Source organism: Psittacula echo (genome assembly GCF_963264785.1).
Source record: "Psittacula echo genome assembly, chromosome: Z".
NCBI classification, from domain to species: domain Eukaryota; kingdom Metazoa; phylum Chordata; class Aves; order Psittaciformes; family Psittacidae; genus Psittacula; species Psittacula echo.
Genome location: NC_137742.1, coordinates 75155926 through 75177097, shown reverse-complemented (window position 1 = coordinate 75177097; position 21172 = coordinate 75155926). Strand labels below are relative to the sequence as shown.

Sequence of the window (21172 nt, the reverse complement as noted above, 5' to 3'; positions counted from 1 at the left end):
AATTAAAGTGCAAATAAAGATAAAACCCACAAGCCAGGCAGATCCGTTTTTCCTTGCCAGTGTTAAGCATCATGACTGTGGTAAGAAATGTCAAGTCAAATAGGCCTAGGTCACAATTTATTTTAAACGTCTATCTCCCTGAGAGGATTTAAGGGAGGTATACAATGATATAGCCCTCTTTCTTCAACTGGCTGAATATCATTGGAAAAGTAAGGACACTTTTCCAGCCAATTTTTTTTTCATCAGTACTAATAACTGTGTTTTACACTAGGATGCACTTTACAGCATGCATTTGAGCTCACTTTTCATGCAGCTACAACAGGCCACTTTTTATCAGGAAAATTCAGCAAGTACCAACTAGCTGTAGAAATGACATCTGTCTACCTGGTATGTCACAAAAGCATAGGTTTTGAAAACATTTACAAACAGCACATTTTCTTAAACGTATGCCCATATGCAAATAATAATTCCTAGCTCAGATGTGTTTGCTGGCATTCGAAGCTTGCCACCAATATGAACAATTTTAGAGCTAAGTCAGCGCCGAGTGGCTGAACAAAAAACCTAGACATTTTCAAACCTCTGATTCCATGTGAAACGAAACTGTCACTCCAGCTCCTAGTGTTCACAGATGATCACTACCCATTGCCAGACCAGACATGTATTTCTCTCCACAGTGTATCCAGAAAGTGCTCTGTAGCCTGACTCGTCAAAGAAGCTGCAGGAAGTGCAGAAAAATAAAGTGCCTTTTCCAGGGCTGTGTGCAACCTGACCAACCATTCCGTTCGCTGTATCTCTGGATTTCTCGAGTCTCAGATAGAGCTCCTAGTCTTGCATTTCCCAGCTAAAGCTTGCAGGGCTGGCAGCTATTTACAGTCATTCAGCTAGTCCATTTGCTTTTCATGCTGTAAATACTCTCATTCTGTATTAATGAAAAAAAATATTTACAATTCATTTGTAAATTGGTCTCCTTAGAAAAGGCTGTCAGGATATTTAAAGAAGATAACATTTTATAAAGGGTAGCATTAAATGTACAGCAAGTGTTTTGAATAGCTGCAGATCTGAAGATAATAGATGCTGTTTTAATGTCGCTCCAAGAGAGCAGATGACTGTTAAGATCCTGTTTCTTCAATGAAGTTATCACTATATGAGGACACTACCACAACCGCCTCAGTGAACACATAGTTAGCAATCAACACAGACCATATCACAGATATCTCATTTTGCTCATTTATCTTAATATACCTGAGTATATTACCACCCTTTATATATGTAGTATTAATTAGTCACATAAGATGGCTGCAATTAGTACCCATTGACAGGGAAGTCTCCTGTTTTCCATTAAATGCATAGTCCCTGCTGCAAAACATTATATTTGCGAAGCAGCAATCCATTAATCCAGGTAGGAAGTATCTTTGTCTTCCACCTCAGTGCTCATTTTCGTTGCCTGAGAGGGAAATGCTGTGAGACTCTGTATCTCTTATTGGAAAAGAGAGCTTGTATTCTTCTCAGTATTTCCCTTGTTGTCTTTAGGACATGACATACGTGATTTTGTTCATTGTACTAAAGCTTTCTGTAGAATCTGAGGCAAAGCTGGCTCTTCAGGCAGGGAGCCTGGGTTCAATCTTCAGGGAAAGCTCATACAGGGTGTCTTCGTCTATGATGAGTGTCTTGTCAAGTAAATAGTGAGTGACCTGGCATGGAGAAAACACAGATGGACAGACTCTTTAACTTCCACAAAAATTTTCTGCTTTCTTTTTCCCCTTCAGCCCATTTTGGATCCTGACATCCCCCCCATGTTATCTTCTTGAGAAACACAACACAAATCTGCACCAGCAGCATTCTATGAATTAAGCAGAGGCTCCTAGAAATGGGCAAATCCTTAGCCAGGTTACCTAAGCCCATGTTGCTTTTCTGGAGCCTGAGATGAAATCTCTGAAGGCACAGACTAGCTTTGATCAAGTTTTCCTCACTCCCATAAGGGACAAGGGGGAAACAATTGCAGGATGTACACAACATCAGCAGATTCTGAGATTTGTGGGAATTAATATTCCAACTGGGCAGGGAGAACACACTTCCCTTTGAAAACACTGCCTCATACCCCAAAACCATGAAGGCTGCAATCCTGACAGAGTTTCCAGGGAAGGAGGAAGTTGCTTCTATATACAGTGTCAAACAAAGAGTTTCTGCCAGGGTGAGAGTATTACAACCCTAGAGTACCCATCCATATTCCTGTATATCTTTCCTGTGTGTGGGAGCAGAATACATTGACTTTAGCTTTCAACAACAGCTGTATCTTACAACTAATTGTTGCCACAGCTTTGATTTTGTCAGGAGCTAACAGTGCTTAAGAGGAGCCTTACCTTCTGCTGATGCTCTATGCGGTAGGACGTCTGCTGGAACTGGCGTATTTCCCTGATAATATGCGAGATCTTTCGAAAGAATACATGTATATGAGTAAGTACAACTGCATTTTGACTTCAGCTAAGCCACCAGAAGGTGGTGACAGAAGACTGGGTCAAGTAATTGCTTTCAAATAGCTGTATGATTCCAATATACTTGTATGTCTTAGAAGTTAAATTCTGGAGTTATTGTTAAATCAATAATTAACTCACAAAAATAAACACATGTTGGGAAAGCATACAAGGAATCAAAAATTACCATTCTCATTTTGGAAAAATTGACAAGGCCTTCCTCAGTGAAGTTTGGTGTTCCTTCTTCAATAAATGCCAGGTCTGTTAGATACATTCCAAGGTAGGGAACGGCAGGTGGGTTACAACTGCAAAACAACAAATCAACATATTAACCTGTAGCTAAATTTGCAAACTATAATTTTATAACTCACATAAACTCTTTATTACTTAATGTATTTCTGATCAATGGGTTACATTAATTTCTAAGACATCTTCCTTGATTTCATGAGTTGTATTTGCTCTGCCCGTGACAAATTGTATGTATTCTGTCCAATATCTAGTATTAGTGGCGGATGACCTTCAGTAAAGGTAGAACCATGATGCAGTGAGAGGAAGGACATGTAACCTCTGGAATGAAAGAACACCCTCAAGTATATTTCAATCCTGACTGACACACAATCTCAGAAATAGATCCCACACACATGCTAAAAATGCCATGTGGACATGCTTCTGAGTGGTTGATGTTCTGCAATAGTGTAAGCATCCTAGAACAGTAAGAGTACATGTGTGTGTATTGGGCATGTCCATGAACATGTGGAGATGTACATATATATAAATGTGTATATATGCATATATATACATGTTTATACATACGCATATGTATGCATATATGCATGTATATACACATGTGTATGTATCTGTATACATATGTATACACCATGCTGTCAAAGTCTATTCAGGCTGTCTCAACAGTGGACACATAGAACAAAGAGAAAGATAGAGGGATAGCAAAGATGATCTGGAAAACTAGGAATTGCGAACATAGAGAATAGGTTTTTTTCTTTTATTGGAGGGACAGGAGGAATGGGATAATGATTGTTTTTTCCCTAATGCAGTAATCACATCTCCATGTTCAATGACTCTTGTCTCAGCAGAAACAGTAGAAAAAGGATTTCTGAAGCTCTGCCATAAGAAGAGTGCAGAGTGATGGCTCTACTGTTAACTTAGGCAGACAATGCTCAGCAGTGCACTTTATTCTGGTTATTTTTTATATTACAAGTATTATTGTACACAGGCAAGCAATGTATTAACTGAAAGATTTATAAAAATACCTCTTCATTTTACTAAAAACATTTTTAAAGTCATTAGCTCCCCAAAAAATATATGTATATCTAAGCACTCCGGTAATTAGTCTAGTAGATCAATTTTTTGCTTCTCTCAAGATCATTTAAAGTAGTGCTACCACTCAATCCTGAAAAGCCTACTTCTGATTATGAAACTTGCGAAAATACAAGTTTTCCATGCATGCTGCTGGGGTAGAACCCTTGCCCCAGGATATTTTGGGTACCAAAGTTACATATGGTCAAGTGCAATCTGACAAATATCTTAAAGAAAATAATATCCAAGCACTACTGAATAAAAAAAGCAGACTGTTTTCCAGGGAGCTGGGAGGCTATAAAAGAGGAAATATTGTTGTGCATTGGTCTTATTGTTATGTTCCTCTTACCAGCTACTGTCCACAGTCAGAAGCAAGATAAAGAGGTGAATAGATCTTTGGTCTTACTCAGGAGTATTCCTAAATCTTAAACTTCTTATCTTGAACAAGTACTCTTTGGAACCCTGTTTTTAAATATGGCTTCACACATATTGAAAAAGTTTATCAGTAGAAGAAAAACTCCAATAGGGAACAATATTCACACAGAATAACAGTTTAATTTGCTTCAGTAATTCTCTGGAGATATTATATTTATCTACAATAATGCCAAATAGAATAAAATTAGAATTTCAGAAGTTACTAGGTAAAAATATTATCCAATATTATATTAATTACGAAAGATTAATCAAAGCCAATTAATCTTTAACATGTACTATCCACTGTTTATAACAAACCACAATTGTATACTGTAGGGAAGCATACTTTTTGAGCATTTCTCTAAGGTTTTTAAATCTTCCTTCAGATGATACAGTCTTCTGAAGCTTGTCCATGAGAGCTTTTGTCTAGAAAGAAAATGGATTACAAATTTCATTGCTGTTGCACATTAATGACTGGGATTAGATTTTAGAAAAGCTGTAATTCACTTACGGTTTGACCCCATTTTCGAAAGTAATAAGATAGGTGTTACAAATTTAGCTTTGCTGTAGTTCCCAGTATATATTTGAAAAAGGAGGTTATGCAGTATTAAAGATTTTTCATTTGAGTGATCCACAGAACCTGTTTCTATGCTAAAATTATTAGCCTGCAAATTCAGGAAAAACACAAGTTCATAAATTAATGGTCAGCAATTCAGTTTATTGTGTATACAAGAATATTAGGGACTTGATCTTATGTGCTGCTGAGGATCCCCAGCTACATTTACTGAAATTAGTGACAGTAAAGGATGTTTACTGTCTTGCAGCTTGCACTAAGATGGTTTTGCCTCCAAGTTTCTGATAAAAGCTGAATATGTATTTGAAAATGTATTACTGTCTTATGCAAATTACTTTCAGTGGGCCTGGTCACTTAATAAGTGAAACAGATTTGCCTTTTCAGTCAATTTATGCTTGAAATAATGTACAGAATCATGAGAAATTTGTTGGTTTTCAAACTGAATTTCGAGTTAAGAGAAAGCTGTAGGCTGAAACAAACACTTCCTTTTTTTTCTGAATAGCAGGCTGATGAAACAATCAGATTACATTTCCAATGAGTACTGAAGAACTGTGGAACAACATTAATCTGTCTTTTTTTTATTATTATTATTATTACTATTTGAGAAGTTTAAAAATCAAATGCTAAACATGAAACTTTTTCAAGGTAAACTGTTACATAACATTTTGTATTGAAATGACTTTTAATATGTTTGTTAACAAAAGAAGATAGCACCAGCTATAAAACATCTGTGAAAAACCTGACTGGAGAAGGCAGTACATTCAGAATGTATTTTAAGTGGATTTCATTGGTTGGGCGGCCTTAGTGCTTTGCAAAAGCTGCAGACAGAGCAAAAACACAGAGGAGGAAATGCAACAAAAAAAGGCCACCTTTTACATGTCAATTAGCCAGATCTAAAATGGGCAACTTGAAATATTCCCATTAGCTGGAGTAAACTCTGTGTCCAAATACTACCTGACTTACAAGTGACTTGCTCTGTCCTACTGACTTCCTTGCTCTGTTATTCCATCATACTAAAAAGTCACTTTTTCTTTTTTTTTATTTTTTTTAAATAGCAGAAAGCTGAGTTTTAAGTAATTCAACAAATTTATTCAAACCATTTAAAACAGAGCTACTATTGCTTACTATTTTAGGCACCTGATCTGACCGTATGAATGCAGGCTGAGAAAGTTGGGGCTGTTCAGCCTGGAGAAGAGAAGGCTGTGAGGAGACCTCATAGCAGTCTTCCAGTATCTGAAGGGGGCCTACAAGGATGCTGGGGATGGACTCTTCATCAGGGACTGTAGTGACAGGACAAGGGGTAACAGGTTAAAACTTAAACAGGGGAAGTTTAGATTGGATATAAGGAAGAAATTCTTTACTGTGGGGGTGCTGAGGCACTGGAATGGGTTGCCCAAGGAGGTTGTGAAGGCTCCATCCTTGACGGTGTTCAAGGCCAGGTTGGACAGAGCCTTGGGTGGCATAGTTTAGTGTGGGGTGTCCCTGCCCATGACAGAGGGGTTTGGAACTAAATGATCTTAAGGTCCTTCCCAACCCTAACTGTTCTATGATTCTATGACTTTAGCTATAGCTAATAACCATCTACATATATGTTTCTGAAAATATTTTGATTTAGTTTTCTTATGTACTTCATTACTTCAGGCCCAAGTCATAGTCTTAGGCACCTGCTAATTCCATCGAAATCCGTTTGTTCCCACAGATATTTGATGATATTAAAAAAAAAAAAAAGGGTAAATGAAATACAAAAGACCTTGACATAAAATACAAAGACCACTTTGTGCTTCAAGCAAATAGAATAATGTAAAAGTGGAAATATTATGAGAGGAATACTAGCTCAACACATTCTCTGAGCAACACACTGACCAGTGAAATCCAGAAACCCTACTTGTAATCCTGTTTTCCTTACCTGTTTGGATACTTTACCCCAAGTTTTCTTAAGTCTGTAGATTGCACTTCTGTTCAAGGCTGAGGTGATTTCTAACACACCATTGTAGTTGTGCATACATCGACAAATATCAGCTACTGCTACCCACTTTTCAATTGAGTTAGCACGGGAGCTAACATCAGCATAATTCATGATTTGGGAGGCAACAAGGTTACTCATCTGGCCAAACAAAGAGGAATAAATTTAGAACATTTAAATAAATTATCCCTTTCAACATATAACTGTTTAACCAACAAGGCAGAAAAACCTATGTACAATGGAAATAACGGCTCTTAATAAAAACAGAGGAAATGTATTGAGAACAGTGTTGTAGGGAAGTGTGGGAGAATGAAGATATGAAAAGGTAAGAGATGCAAAGGGGAGTATCTCCAAGCCAACAGTAGCAAAACTGATTGGGAAAATGGTAAATGAGCAAAGATACAGTTGGGGATACAAAGGGCATTCATTAAATAGAATCAGTGCTATATTTTCACACTCTGGAGAAAATTAGATTCTTCTGTAAGCAAAAGGGCATTGTAGTACCATTTAAAACACTCTATTAAATTGCCATTGAAACTCTGAACACCGATTCTTGAAAACAGGAATCTTTGTGTGCTTTGATTTAAAAGGTTAATCACAAAAAGACTGTAATAGTCATTACTAGATGAGAAGTTTTACCATATTGTAAAAATAAAAAAGATATTTTTGCTCCAGAGGTCATAGACAGTGTTAACAGGGGTCCTAGAAAGCAATGTATATTTAAAAGTACTTACATCATTAAAATGTTGACTAGTTTTCATAATATAGGGTGTTCTCTCATTTTTATCCATTTTCATCCAGCCCTGCCCAAGAAACTCTCTAGAAATTTAGGGGAGAGGAAAAAAAAAACAAACAAAAGAGCACTTAATAAACACAGTACAGAGTCTGTCTGCAATGTTAGCCTAAGTGGATTTCAAGTATAACTCATTTTGTTAGAAGCTAATAACATCATAGCTTTAAACCAATTCCATCACTTTTAATGCTGTCTAAAGCAGTAAATATTATAAAGAAGCTCTATTTTTCTTTTAATCCCCTTCCCCATCCCCCCATTCTAATTTTCAGCACTGTGACCCTACTGAAGTTGTTCTTGTCAGTGGATGTGGTTATATCCATGTTAAACTGCTGTATGTAAGAATTCATCACTTCCATACTATGTTCACCCTTCACTAGCCCAGAGCCTTAGACCAGAGGGTTGGTTTTTTTATTAGCAAAGAACTCAGTCTTTCAAAACATGGTCAAACTATACGGAACCAAAGGCAATGACACAAACAGCCAAAGGATATTATCTGTTAAGTATGCAAATCTTTTTGCCCTTAGCATGCATCAGTGTAGTGCCTAACACTGCCAGTCAGTAACTCATCCACCATACTCACTTCAGTTACTTGTAGGAGAACACTTACTCATAGGGTATGCTTCGAAAAACTATGTGATCTAAAAGAGTTATTTGCTCTGCAAGCTCCATGGCTGACAAAGTCTCAAAGCACTCTGGTTTTGGGCAATCTGACTGCAAAAATAAGGAGAACACTTAATGACCTCATTTTGCATCAAAAGACATTTCAAAACACAGGGTACTAGGAACTTCACATGAACTTTCAACATGGAGTTGTAATTAACTTCCTTGCTACAAAGAAATACGAACTAAGAAAAAATGCTAATAACATAAGGGTAAATATTCAGACTGGAAACTCATAGAAAAAAGACACCTACCAAGTCATGAGTACGCGTATAGGTTAATTAGAGTCTGTGCATTCTGCATTAATTTTCACATAATCACATTGCAAGTATCTTCTTTTTTTTTTCTTCATCATTCCATTGTTTGATTAAATCCAAATCGTAAAGTTTTAACCTGTTCATCTGTGATATTCTGAATGTCCCAAAACTGAACTGTACATTCCTGATATAAACCAACAGTATTTCTGTCCACAGCTGTAAAGTTGCAGTTCTGCTACATTTTATTTACTTAAACACACAACATTTCTATAGGAGGATTTAATTTAATGTTTAAATGAACTTACCATCTGAATGATATTCTCTATTTTTAAATGGGTATCATCTTGATCATCTTGTGAAAGAGTCCTGAAAAATTAAGTAGCACAACACTCTTAAGTAGAAAAGAACACAAATAAAATTTTCTATGGTTCTGAGAAAACCAAATAGGCAAGCATGTTTATCTAAAATAAATCCTAAGACTGTAGCTGAAGAGGTTGAAAGAAAAAAAAAAAAAAAAATCTGGTACCTAAAATCTCATGTCTCGTTATAAGTAAAAGTAGTAGTTTTGCCTTAAATGACATTAGAGTCATATAAGGTAAAAAGATGGCCATAAAGGCTTAAAATCTCTGAGCTAAGAACACCATATACTATAGAATGGTCAATGACAATAGCTACTGTATATACGTGTTGATTACAGTGATAAGGTTTCTAAATCTATCCCACTTTGGCTTTAGTGCAAAGAAGTTTGGTGGACAAAGTAAATCTTCCTTTTCAAGAACGGGACTGGCAACACAAAAACACAACATGGTGAGAATAACATGTAATCAGAAGCTCTCTATTCAGAATAATCCGAGAAAACCTAAAGGTGGAGAATTACATCTCAAGCCTTTTCTCTGATTTTTAAACTACTGTGCTAAATGATATTTTGGGGAAATGTTTAAAAAAACCCAACATTTGAGAAGTGAAGAAAAGACAGCAACATGGGCATGCATATAAGAGTGATTCACTGGGAAGCGTTCTTTTTTATTGGCACTACACTGTCCTATTCAGTATCCCACACAAAGAGCTGTGAGTGTGGATATAGACAACAATCCACTAGCAGATTTTTACTTGTAGCAAGTACATGGTTTGTGTTCAGCAATACGAGTGAAGAAGTTATGAGAGAAAGCAAGGGTAAGGAAAGATTCTGCTGGACTGTTTAACGGCATCACTGTCAGGGAGGGTTGAATGGGATGACACTTCCATTGTTATCCTTACAAATGAAGGAAGTAAACACATATGAAATAAGTTTTTAATTCTTAGAGTCAGCAGCTAAGACTAAACCTCTCTTTCACTTAAACTGGTCATGTCTGATCAGTCCAAATATTAAAATAATTTTCTATTGGAAAATATTAACATTTGTCTCCTCATTCCTTTACAGTACATAAAATATTTTAAATACTGCTGTAAATTATAGAGCCTGAAATGTATTGTCTAGTGAGATCATACAAGGCAGAAAACTGGTCATTCATCTGCATATTCATTATGACATCTGCATATCTCTGGATTTCATTTACATTTACTCTGAGGAAGAAAAAGGAAGAACTGTTTCTTGAACCACCTTTTTTTTTTTAATTTTTTCCTCCAGATAGGACTATTTATCAGTTATTCACTGCTGCATAATCTGAACTTTACACGTTCCTGTTTCATCATCAATGAAATTTTAGCTAGATTTCAGGAGTTCATAAATAAGACTGGTAAAATCTCAAGCAAAACATACTTCAGTAGGTTTGCATAGCTTTCAGAATGGATATTTAATAAAAAGAAGCTTTTTTACCCTGCAGAGAAATCCTGTCAGTCCATTCAACAAGAATCTCATCATGCAAGAAATACCAGCTGTTTTGCTGATGATTCAAGAAGGCATGAAGCAACTCAGTATCTCTTACAAACACTTCCCTTGCCATTCACATTTTATACAGAGTCTTTCCCAGAGCTGACCATATAATCTCCATAATATAAACCAACATTTTCTCCTTCTCTGATCTCTGCTAACAAAGGGACTGATTTTCCAAGAAATTTATATGCACATATGGACCCATACGCTCAGTTTGTAAAGAGACATTTATACCCAATATCTTTCAAGGGCACAGTCCATGGAATATACTCATACATAGGCTCAGAAAGCATGAACTTTCTTTCACAAGTGTTTGAACATTGAATTTAAGATAAGAAACGCTTTTCCTGACCTCACTCTGAATTCCTCTACTTTTCAGAGTTGAGAGGAGACTGAAATGCAGGGAAGAGAGTAGACTGAAAACTGAAATGCAGGGAAGCCAAGACTGAGGGTTGACTGGCAAACCAGAATTCTGATAGACTGCATGTTTCAATATGCCAAGGCCTTTCAAATCACAAAGCCTGCACCAAGCATCTCTTCAGAACAACTAAAAAAGCGTATTCTATGACACTCACCAAGCAATTTGGTGGATTGTTATTTTCATGAGGGGCATGTCAACTGGCTCACCCCTCCTTCCCATTTTCATCCCATTCCAGAGAAGCCCTCTGAGTTGATGTTTCATCAAAGCTTCCAGTTACAACAAAACTGTGCTTTCACGTAGAAAACATGCTTTCAAAAATATTCAAGTTGATTTCTACTAAAAGTAAAAAAGCCCTTCAGTTTTAAGTGGGTAACTTGTATTTTTTCTTTAAGTAGTATTAGATAGAAGCCCTCCATCTAGAAGAAAACCAAACAGACAGTGTATTTCCAAGGAGGTGGCTATGTGGTGATGATGGACTGAGCAGCATTTCTCCAAACCAAAAATTGGTACATGAACCAAAAGCGGAACATAGTATCTGGTGCACCTTTACACATTTCTATAACAAAGAAGATTCTAGATTCCTTTAGGACATCCAGGGTGGGATTCACATCCTCTGAAAGTCACTGCCTGTGTTTTGTCTGAGAACGAAAGGTGTCTTCTATGATCTCCGGAGGAACAGTCAAGAGACCTAACTTTAGACAATTTGGGTGGACAGAATCTCCTTTGTGATAGGCAGTTACCTTGGAAGAAGTGCTCCATTAGATGCCTACAGTTTGTCTCATGCTTAGGTGCTTCAGTTAGCCACCAAAGAATTTTTTCCAAGACAACGTAGAGAGGAAACCTCTTTCCCCTTACTGCCATTATAAACTACGGATGGTTCAAGGAACAAGAAATTATTTTATTCCATTACAGGCCTTGTCTTAACATTCAGAACATGGACTGTACTCTGCCATGTTGGTAAACGATAGAAAATCTGTAATCTGATCCAGAACAAAGAAAACAATTATATGAGAGGTATAATGGTGTAGAACATAGTGCCTCTTCACGTCTTCATGCAGTATGAGCATGTTTGCTTAAAGCTTAGCAGTTCTTGGTCAAGAGGAACATGGCCTTGGTTGTCCCTACTACAAGATTCAGGGACAAGTAACAGAACTCTCCCACCTTAGGGAAAAGCATGTTCAGTGTTTGTTTTGACCTACTTCTACAATGAGCCTTGGCACCATGGGAGGCACCAGGCAAAAATGGCAGGGAAAGAACCATTTCCATGTCAACGTGTCTTCTTTTTGCACATGAAGCAGTATCTTCATTTTTAGCAGAACTATAGAAAAAGCTTTGCTCTTCTGGCAACAGAAACCTGGTTGCTAACTGGATTCATAAAACTGTATTGTCAGATAGGATGTACACATGCAGATGTTATCTCTTCTGCTTCTGTTTGTTTCTCATTCTTCAAGAAATCAGTTCCAGAATTGAGCAAGCACCTTTTCAACCTGCCAGAAAAGCTAAACCCTCCTGATAAAAACTAGTACTCAGTTTTATATTTTGGATTACTAAAAGGTTAAGATTTCAAAGAGCAGCCTAGAGATGGTTCCACCTCTGAATTCACTAACACGCTGAGAAACTGGAGGACCAGAGGGACTCCTGCTTGATGTCCATTAGCTGAATGATTCCTGAGGCAGACAAAAGTTTGTGTTTACAGTCTCCATGGGATAGCAGGTCCAAGACTAGCAACTTGATCAGTTTTTTTTAAAGCTCATTAATCTTCCTATTTCAATAATGTGCAATAAAAATGAAGGCTTGTGGAATATGCACCCGTGTCACTGCCACAAATACACAGTTTCACACAATTACATTCAACTGCAGATTCCTTAAATCCTACAATTTGCACTTCTTAGTTAATTATATAACATTGTTCAGAGTATATATCTCTGGAAGTAACTACAGTGTTTTTTTAAGTTTGGAAAGCTTGACTAATTACCAGACAACCCATTTTCCTGAGATGATTTAGGAAGCAGAGCTACTCCTTTCAGTGAAAAGGCGAGATGTACATTTGTATATTTCACTCCAGCTGAATGATTTTTTTGTCCACAACCAGAATTGCTCCAATACACTCTTTCTCACAAGGTCACTGAGGCAGTTCCTACTCATGGAGAATTAATTTCTTTAATAGCCGTTAACAAATATGACATGCCTGGTAAATAACTGCCTCCTGTGTGGCTGGTGAGTGAGTCCAAGCCTTCAGATTACAGTTTTGCATGGCATAAGACATTTTGATTTATGCAACAATATTTTGAACTTGGAGACTATGTCCTGATGACTGCAGTTTAAAAACAGCTTAAATTATGAAAGTTTTATTTATGCAACAGCTTCTATCTGAATGTTTATTTATGCAATAACTCTTACTGGAAAGTTTATGGGCAGTTTGCATATATAGTAAATATATGGATAGGACACAGGAGTAATTTTAGCTGCTACTGAAACATGGTGCTACTGAAAATAGAAGAGAGTTGGTTTTTGAACCCTTTGGACAGCAATACTGTGTCATCAATGCTTATTGGAGTTACTGTTGAAATAATATTGAAATAGTACTGAAATACAGTTGAAATATTATTGAATATTTCAGTTGCATATTACTGTATATTGTAGTTGAAATAGTATTGAAATATTTGACAAAAAAGCTATCCGCATGCAGGTATGTTAGCAGCATTGCCAGTCTTTAAAAGCAATGAAGGATTTTTGGTAAGCAATGCTAGCTGAGGCTTAAATTTCATGCCTAATTTTGAAGAAAGTGGGACATCCATGCTGCATTCAGTCAAAAGGTCTAGTCCTGCACGCAAAGCCACCAGTGGTTCTTTTCCCAGTGCTAGCTTGTGGGGTGTAACCAAGTACTTATGACTCTGTCTGACCAAATCTACAGTCAGATATGTTGTTCAAAAAATCTGGCAGGATTAGGGTATGCAGCTGCAAACCCCGATGAAAGATGGCTTGGCCGAGGACTATATTTGAGGAAATCTTCATTCTCTACCTGTTTCCAACAGAAACTCCCACTGATAAATTGGACAGGCCATTTTATTCGTGCTTTACTTGCCTGCTTGTAAAGTAAAGTGCCATAATCCTTTCTAGAAATATTGTCAGGATAATGACTATGAAACAAAGATTTTAAAAAGTGCAATATTTTTCTATAAATTGTTTCAAATGAGTTTATTTTTAATTAACTTTTACTTGAATTTCCGTGCATACATTTTTTCATTTTTACTAAAATTTTATTTTTGAATATTGTTTGATTTCACTTCTTTGCTTTGCTTTTTATTTGCCTCATTTCTCAGTTTTTAAAAATGTAACTTTTTTCAGATTTTTGTTTTTATAGACTTCCCTCCCTCCCCCCTCCCCCCAGAAAAAGAATATAGTGCGAAAATTCACAGTATGGTCAAAATTCAGTCTGAATTTTTTAAAAATTCTAAAAACTGTTTAATGTAAATATCTGATTAACTGTATTCACTATAGAATGTGCTCAGATAGCAATATGTGCTAGAAGAGAAGAGAGGGCAACCAATACCTACCATTTCATAGAACAGCAGTAAAAGAATGCAAATGGGGGCAACTCACAGTTTACACATAATTACCAAGGTTCCATACATTTATTCCATTACTCTGCAGAAGAGCCAATCCAGGTTTATTTTCTCATATTTTTTAAGAAGCTAAAGGTCTTAATGTAATTTTCCCCCACTGTGAACTATCTGACAGAACCTTTGCTGTCACACATATTAATAAAACCCATTATACTAACCCTTTTTGCTCTTTTTGCTTGCTGTTTCTTCTATCAAAATACAAGAAAAAAACCTCAGTATTTTTACTTGGAATAACAGCACAGGCAGTGTTACTAAAATGGAGGTTTATTTTTATTTAGGTGAAAATTAAGTAGGATCCCATTAAGATTAAGTGCTTTTATAAAGAACTTATCTTTGTTTCTTATCCTCTGACTTTTTCCCCCACAATTGAACACGTTTCCCCTCACTGTTTTTCTTCTAAGTATCTGCTGCAGAAACCTGTCAAATGATCTAAAAATTCAGACACACTGCATCTACTACACCCTTAGTTTTTTTCCTTCAGAATACTTACATATATACTACAACACATGTCATAGATTCATCTGTGGTTTTAAATCATATCTTATTTTAATAACTGATTAGTCTTTAAATGTTTACTGCTCCTTAGTAATGTGGAACAATTTACATGAAAATCAGTGTCTCTAAAATATTTGCACTTAGTAGATGGAATTATTTTCACTGAAAAATGCATATAAAGATTTGTCTTTTTGGCATGACTGGACACTCACCTCTACAATATCAACCCTAAGTAACGAAATAAGGTGTTCTAACCCTAATTTAAATAGTCCTAGTTATGCAGAAGCTTAAAGGTCTTATATTTCATGGGATTAATTAAACAAGATTTCTTCTCTGTAAGCTACCCAAAGAACTCTGGACATGATGTCAACACAAAGGAGAGTGCAAACATGGTCTTGTTAGGATGTCATGACATACCATCACCCTCTCATGAGCTTAGCAGACTGAACACGTAGCTGCCAGCTGTTCTGCCGCAGAATTTTCTAAAATGGTATTTTTATGACCAAATCCTAAAACACTCTGTTTTATAGCAAATAAAACCCTTTATAGCTAATAAAATACTTTAAAATTAAATACTCTGGAGAAAAACCAAACCCTGTGTATTCGATGATACAGGATCCCCTAACTATTTCACATGTTATAGTTAACACACTAAATTATTAGAAACTTAGTTACCTTAGTATGTTTGCAGTAGCTTTTCTTTCTTGTGGCAAAAGGTCAGGGTCTCTCAAAACTTCTTCCAGCAAATTTAACACATTCATTTTCAGCTCATTGTTCAGCTCAAAATCCTACAAAGGAAAACAATTTTACTCCTTTTTGTCTGAACAATATTGATCAAAAACCTGAAAGCATATACTTTTGTGCATTTTGCCTTTTTTTTTCTTTTTCCCTGTAAGTTTTGAAACCATTTAAAGAAAATTGGAAAGCTGTTGCCATGAACAGACCACAGAGATATGAGCCCTGAAAGCCTGTAATTTATCTCATTTTCCAACCTTTATCTTGTGTGTAGAAATGGGGAAATCATTTAATCTTTGCCTTCTGCAGTAAGAACTGCCATCTCACCAATACCCACAAAACACCTTGCTCTCTCTTATCCTGTGATGACTATAAAAGCAGGAAAAAGTTTAATTGCAATACTGAGATGACTGCCTACTGAAGCTAGATACTGTGATTTGTTTTGGTTTGGGGTTTTTTTTTCACTGTTTTCTTGGGTTTCTCTGTTCTTTTGCCTCCCATTCCGGTATTTTTACCTGATACCATTTTGTAATGGTCTGCTTTTTGTTCTGTGTAGTGAAATACTAAACCTAATAAGCTTGATAAATCAGACTAGTGCTCTCTGGCACTGCACTTAAGAACTTTGGCATTTTAATTACTTTTGAGGCAGACTGATGCATCACACAGGACTGCAATTGAAGAGCACTAGACAAAACAACCATAGAATCATTGACACCCAGACTGGTTTGGGTTGGAAGGGACCTTAAAGTTCATCCAGTTCCAATCCCCTGCCACGGGCAGGGACACCTTCCACTAGACCAGGTTGCTCCAAGCCCCGTCCAACCTGGCCTTGAGCACTGCCAGGGATGGGGCAGCCACAATTTCTCGGCAACCTGTGCCAGGGCCTCACCACCCTCAGAGGGAAGAACTTCTGCCTAAGATCTCATCTTAACCTCCCCTCTGTCAGGTTAAAGCCATTCCCCCTTGTCCTGTCCCTACAGGCCCTTGTCAGAAGTCCCTCTCCAGGTTTCTTGTCAGCTCCTTTAAGATGCTGGAAAACTGTTATAAGGTCTCCTAGAATCACTCCTGTTGGTAAGAAAAGCAAAGAATAGAACAACATACAAGCTTTAAGGTGAGAACTTGCTGGCAAGTCTTGAAGTAGACTCCAATATTGCTTCTATTTGGCTCAAAGCTAGCATTTCAATAAGTAAACTAAATCCAAACCTTCAGTCATCTAGTGCATCACAGATCTTCCTTCATAACCCACAGTTACTTTAAAGCAGGACAGCGTTTGTGGCGAGCTTCTGCTTGTTTCCATGGGAACACAAGCCATGAAATTACTAAAAATGGGAAATATTTGGCCTCTCTGTGCAAGAGCTGTGTATTTTATTTTCCCGAAGAACCAGCTACAATGCTTCTGTTGCGACGGGCTCCTGTACTTACAGGATTCCTGGAGATGCATGCCTCTGGGGAGAACCACCCCTGTTGAAGACACATGTCCTCAAACCACAGGCTTCAATGGAGGGGATGTGTGAGCATCAGAGCGCACCCCATGTCACAAAGTGATGCTTGTTTCAGAAAAGGGATGAAATGCTTAAGAGGAGGAGAAGAATCCATGCTCATTAAAGAAGGTGGTGTCACAGCCATACTGTGACATGTCAGCTCAAAATGCTCGTCTCAGCAACATCTTGGGCATTTATCTCCTGTTACAAGCATTCCCTTTTCATTCTTCAAGTCTTCTCACCTTGACAACAGCTAATTCATATTTTGAAACCAAGATACGTGTCTTACTTTTTTTTTTGTAATGTTTGTCCATATTAGAGAATATTGGAGAACAGGAAGCTGTGCAGTATCAGGCTTTGGATGGGTTATCAGGTATAGCCCTCAAAGCCAAGCAAGAAATAGTTCTGGGTACTGCGTTGTGTTTGTTTTATAAAACATATTTTCTATAGCCATAGTCCAAAATGACTCTCTTAGTAAATATTTTAGCCTGTTTGCAAAAAGTAGAGATTTTTATTTGTTTGTTTAGGGTATGGTAATTGGAAATATTTCATTACTGAAAGCGTGAGGAATGCAACTGAAGTACATGAGAGTACTGTTTGCTCCAGTGATTTCAAAAAGAAAAACATTTGGAATACGAAACCATCAAAATTTAGCTAAAGGAGAAACCTTGAGTCTGCACAAGCTTAAGCAGCAAGTGTAAGTAATATTAGCATTGTCTACCCTAAAGCTTGATGGTGAATGCTACATAAAACAAGTTTGGTATCTTTGCTAGTTGTGCCACAAAAGTATCATAAATGAACAGAAAATGTATCCAAGTCTAACATCCCCATTTAGCATGTTAGATCAAATGTTCGGTAAAATTCTCTACCTGCCACTGTAAATGTGCAGATATAGAAAAAAATGACAGCTGATGAGTTAAGTAAGAAGTCTGCCTTGCAGACACCTAGGATAAGAATAGGATGTGTGCTGCTCCCAGCTGATCAAAAGCAGTGCTGACCATGTTCAGTACCACTTAATGAAGTTTCCAGGAGTAGAAGTCTGCGGCAACAGACAGAAGTGTATTAATTTTGCTGACATGCTCCTGCACTATGAAAGCAAAAGCCTCCTTTGTAACTACAGTGCACCAAAGTCAGCATGATTATATTTTAAGTAGACCATACGAGCCTGTTGACCTCTCTCATGCACAGCATTAGACAGCAATGTTCTCTTTATATGTACAAACACATTTCTTTGCCAGGAGGAGCTAGGAAAGCTGTGCTGCAGTATGAGAAATGCTTCAGAAGCAACTTATTCCAGCAGAGGAAAAAAAAAAAAGAGAAAGAGGGAATGATGGATTTGAAGTCACTGGCCAGAAGAAAAGAGACTGCAGCAGAGGCAGCAGAAAGCAAGACAAAGAAAATTTAGCTATGCTGGTGAGGTACAACTAGAAATATGTAGATTTTCTATTGGTGGTTTATACAATATAATAGAATGCAATTTTCAAGTTTTGCCATGGGCTCAGTGAAACTCCAAAAGATTTTCTTCCCCTCTTTCTTTAAATCTTTCTAAGTGAGAGCAAACATTCTTCATTTAAACAATGTGAGGAAACATTGAATAACACAGACAAATAAAAGGGAGCTAAAACCTGAGAACCTAATTTATGTTTGAGTTCATAAGTTATAAGAACTAGAGAAAACACTGGAAGGAGGGCAGGAAGGGGCAGGAGGGGAGAGAGATTACTGGAAGACTGTTCACAAGGAATCTGGAATATTTTTAAATAGCTAGGGTTTTCCCTATGACTTTAATATCTCTGCTGTCTTGCCAAAGTGTAAACAGATAATTATTTCAATGGCATCACTGGAGTGGTTTTTAATCTCGTACACAGCAAATCAAACTCTATCAGAGTTAACTGAATTTCTCCAGTGTTGCAGTCCCCTACAACAATATTTAATTTTCCAGCATAAAAGCACACTTCAGCCATCACATCCAATTGTGCTGAGGTAAATGTTTATAAATTCACTGGCCACAAAACATTTACAGAAGAAGAAGGCAGAGAGAAAAGATATAATAACTGGCTATCAGGAAAATTCATCCCTGGACTCGAAGTAAGTCTGACTTTCTTCAAGAAGCAAAGAATAGCAGCTTTGTCTTTCAGCTAGTTTCAAGTGCAAACAGACAGTCATCATTTGGGGATGAGTCCAAGTCCTGATTCTATAGTATCAGCATTAGCTTGTCACTCCTGATGGAATATAAACAGGTTAAAAGTACAAGCTATGTTAACAGCACAACTGAGTAACTCTTGGCACGTACAATACAAACCTCTCCTTATCCAAGCACTGTGTAACCCTGTAGTTAAGAATCTAGCCATTAGGTATCATCAGATTGAAGTGTTCAGGGCAGATAAGAAATGTGACATCCCTGCCTGTAAGACCTGGGATGTAGTACATTCAAGAGCTTTTCAGAAAAACCTCAGTGAAGAAGGACCTGTCAGGCTCCAGCAGAAGTGGATGCAGAATACTCTTAATTAGTTTGGCTGACTGCAAGCTTGGCTACTGTTCTGGGAGTGAATCATATTCCCTGAAGGGTCATGGTATAGCAACATCCAGGCAGAGCACAGCAGCAAATAAGTGCATTACTACTCAGAGCATAACTGTATTCTGCAAGGGGCATAAGTTTGTGCAAACTGGATTTCTTTGCTAAGTGACAAACGGCACACTGGAAGGTTCACTCACGGTTCCCTTGCTCAGCCTCTCTGGGGAAACCTCTCTGTTTCTTCAGTTCACAATTTGTATCATGATGTCTGTTTATTCCAGACAGGACTCCAGAAATTATTTTGCTGGTTCAAGGCAGAGGCCACAGATCCTAGGGATTTATTTGAAATGTAGTTAAAATACAGCACATCTGCTATCACACAGCAAGTGTGGCATAATTTGTTCACATTTCTACAATAAACACTGTAACTTTGCCAGGCATCATATTCATAGAATCATAGCGTGGTTTGGGTTGGAGGGGACCTTAAAGCTCATCCAGTTTCAACCCTTTGCCATGGGCAGCAACACCTTCTACTAGACCAGGTTGCTCCATTCAGCCTGGCTTTTTCATTACTTTATGCCTTTAAACATAAGCCAAGTGAAACCCATGTAAAGAAATTTTTGTCTGGTTTTATTCCAATGTACAAAATGGAATTGGCCAATTCATATGCACTAAAACTATTTCTAACTAACTGAAATCATGTTTGCTTGGACAATTCTCAGTATGCAGGTGTCCTCCATAATCCCCAAGTGCTACCAATAACTGCGTCTGCAAAACCTTCTGTCGAAAACCCAAGACAGCTTTGTCAGCATGAACAAGAAAATGACTGGCAGTAGATTATTTCTCATCTGAAACAAGACAGGCATCGAGATCATGACTAGTACTCTCAAATTCAACCCATGGTCTGCTCCCCAGATCTTGTGGCAACTCTGTAAAACTCACTGACACTGTCTGGCAACCATCTAGTTTGTAAGAGAGTTAAGATTTGCTAATTCATTCCAGCTGAGATCTTCAAAGAAGCCAACAGGAACAAGCACCCAGCTGTCACTTAAAACTGGGAAGTATGGAGAAGCCAGCTTCTCTTTCCTCGTCGGCATGTGAAAGCTTTCTCCTTGGGCAAGCTCCCTTTCAATCTGCTTGCCTCAGAAGCAGAAAGCTCAATTTTGTAACACGAAGTGTTTAGATAAAAGACAAGAAAGTATTATTAAGCAAACAAAAGGAGGCTGCAAGACCTCACTAGGATAATGAAAATCAGAGACTTTATCCTTTTGGCTTCTTTTCCCTTCCTATTTTTCCATCTCTGCAGGAGTCACTGGGAGTTCTATCATCACAAGCCCTTTCTGTTCCCATCAACACTCCTGTCTTCACAATGACTGTCTGCCTCATCATTTGTGTTTTTATTGTTTACAACAGGAAGATCTTACGCTGTTTGTCTCAATTACATTTTAAAACAAATTGTAAACATTCTGATAATTTTTCTTGGACAAAAAGAAAAGCTTTGTTGGCTTGCAGGTGGCTGAATGAAAGAGACAAAATAGGGAGAAGAAGAGAAGGGGTAAGGAATTAAAAGAATAAAACAT

At 37.4% G+C, this 21172-nt stretch overlaps 1 protein-coding gene across 1 annotated transcript in view; it reads right to left on the bottom strand.

Annotated features, from left to right (window-relative positions):
* Positions 1–1598: 1598 nt before the first annotated feature.
* RASGRF2 (Ras protein specific guanine nucleotide releasing factor 2) overlaps positions 1599–21172 on the bottom strand; it is a gene marked incomplete at both ends in the record, with an annotated part of 139990 nt that continues 120416 nt past the window's right edge. The window contains 9 exons of the mRNA XM_080637546.1: positions 1599–1691; positions 2361–2429; positions 2659–2776; positions 4549–4628; positions 6683–6880; positions 7474–7558; positions 8140–8243; positions 8755–8815; positions 15540–15652. Coding sequence (XP_080493672.1) covers positions 1599–1691; positions 2361–2429; positions 2659–2776; positions 4549–4628; positions 6683–6880; positions 7474–7558; positions 8140–8243; positions 8755–8815; positions 15540–15652 — 921 coding nt within the window. The remainder of the gene's footprint in view (positions 1692–2360; positions 2430–2658; positions 2777–4548; positions 4629–6682; positions 6881–7473; positions 7559–8139; positions 8244–8754; positions 8816–15539; positions 15653–21172) is intronic.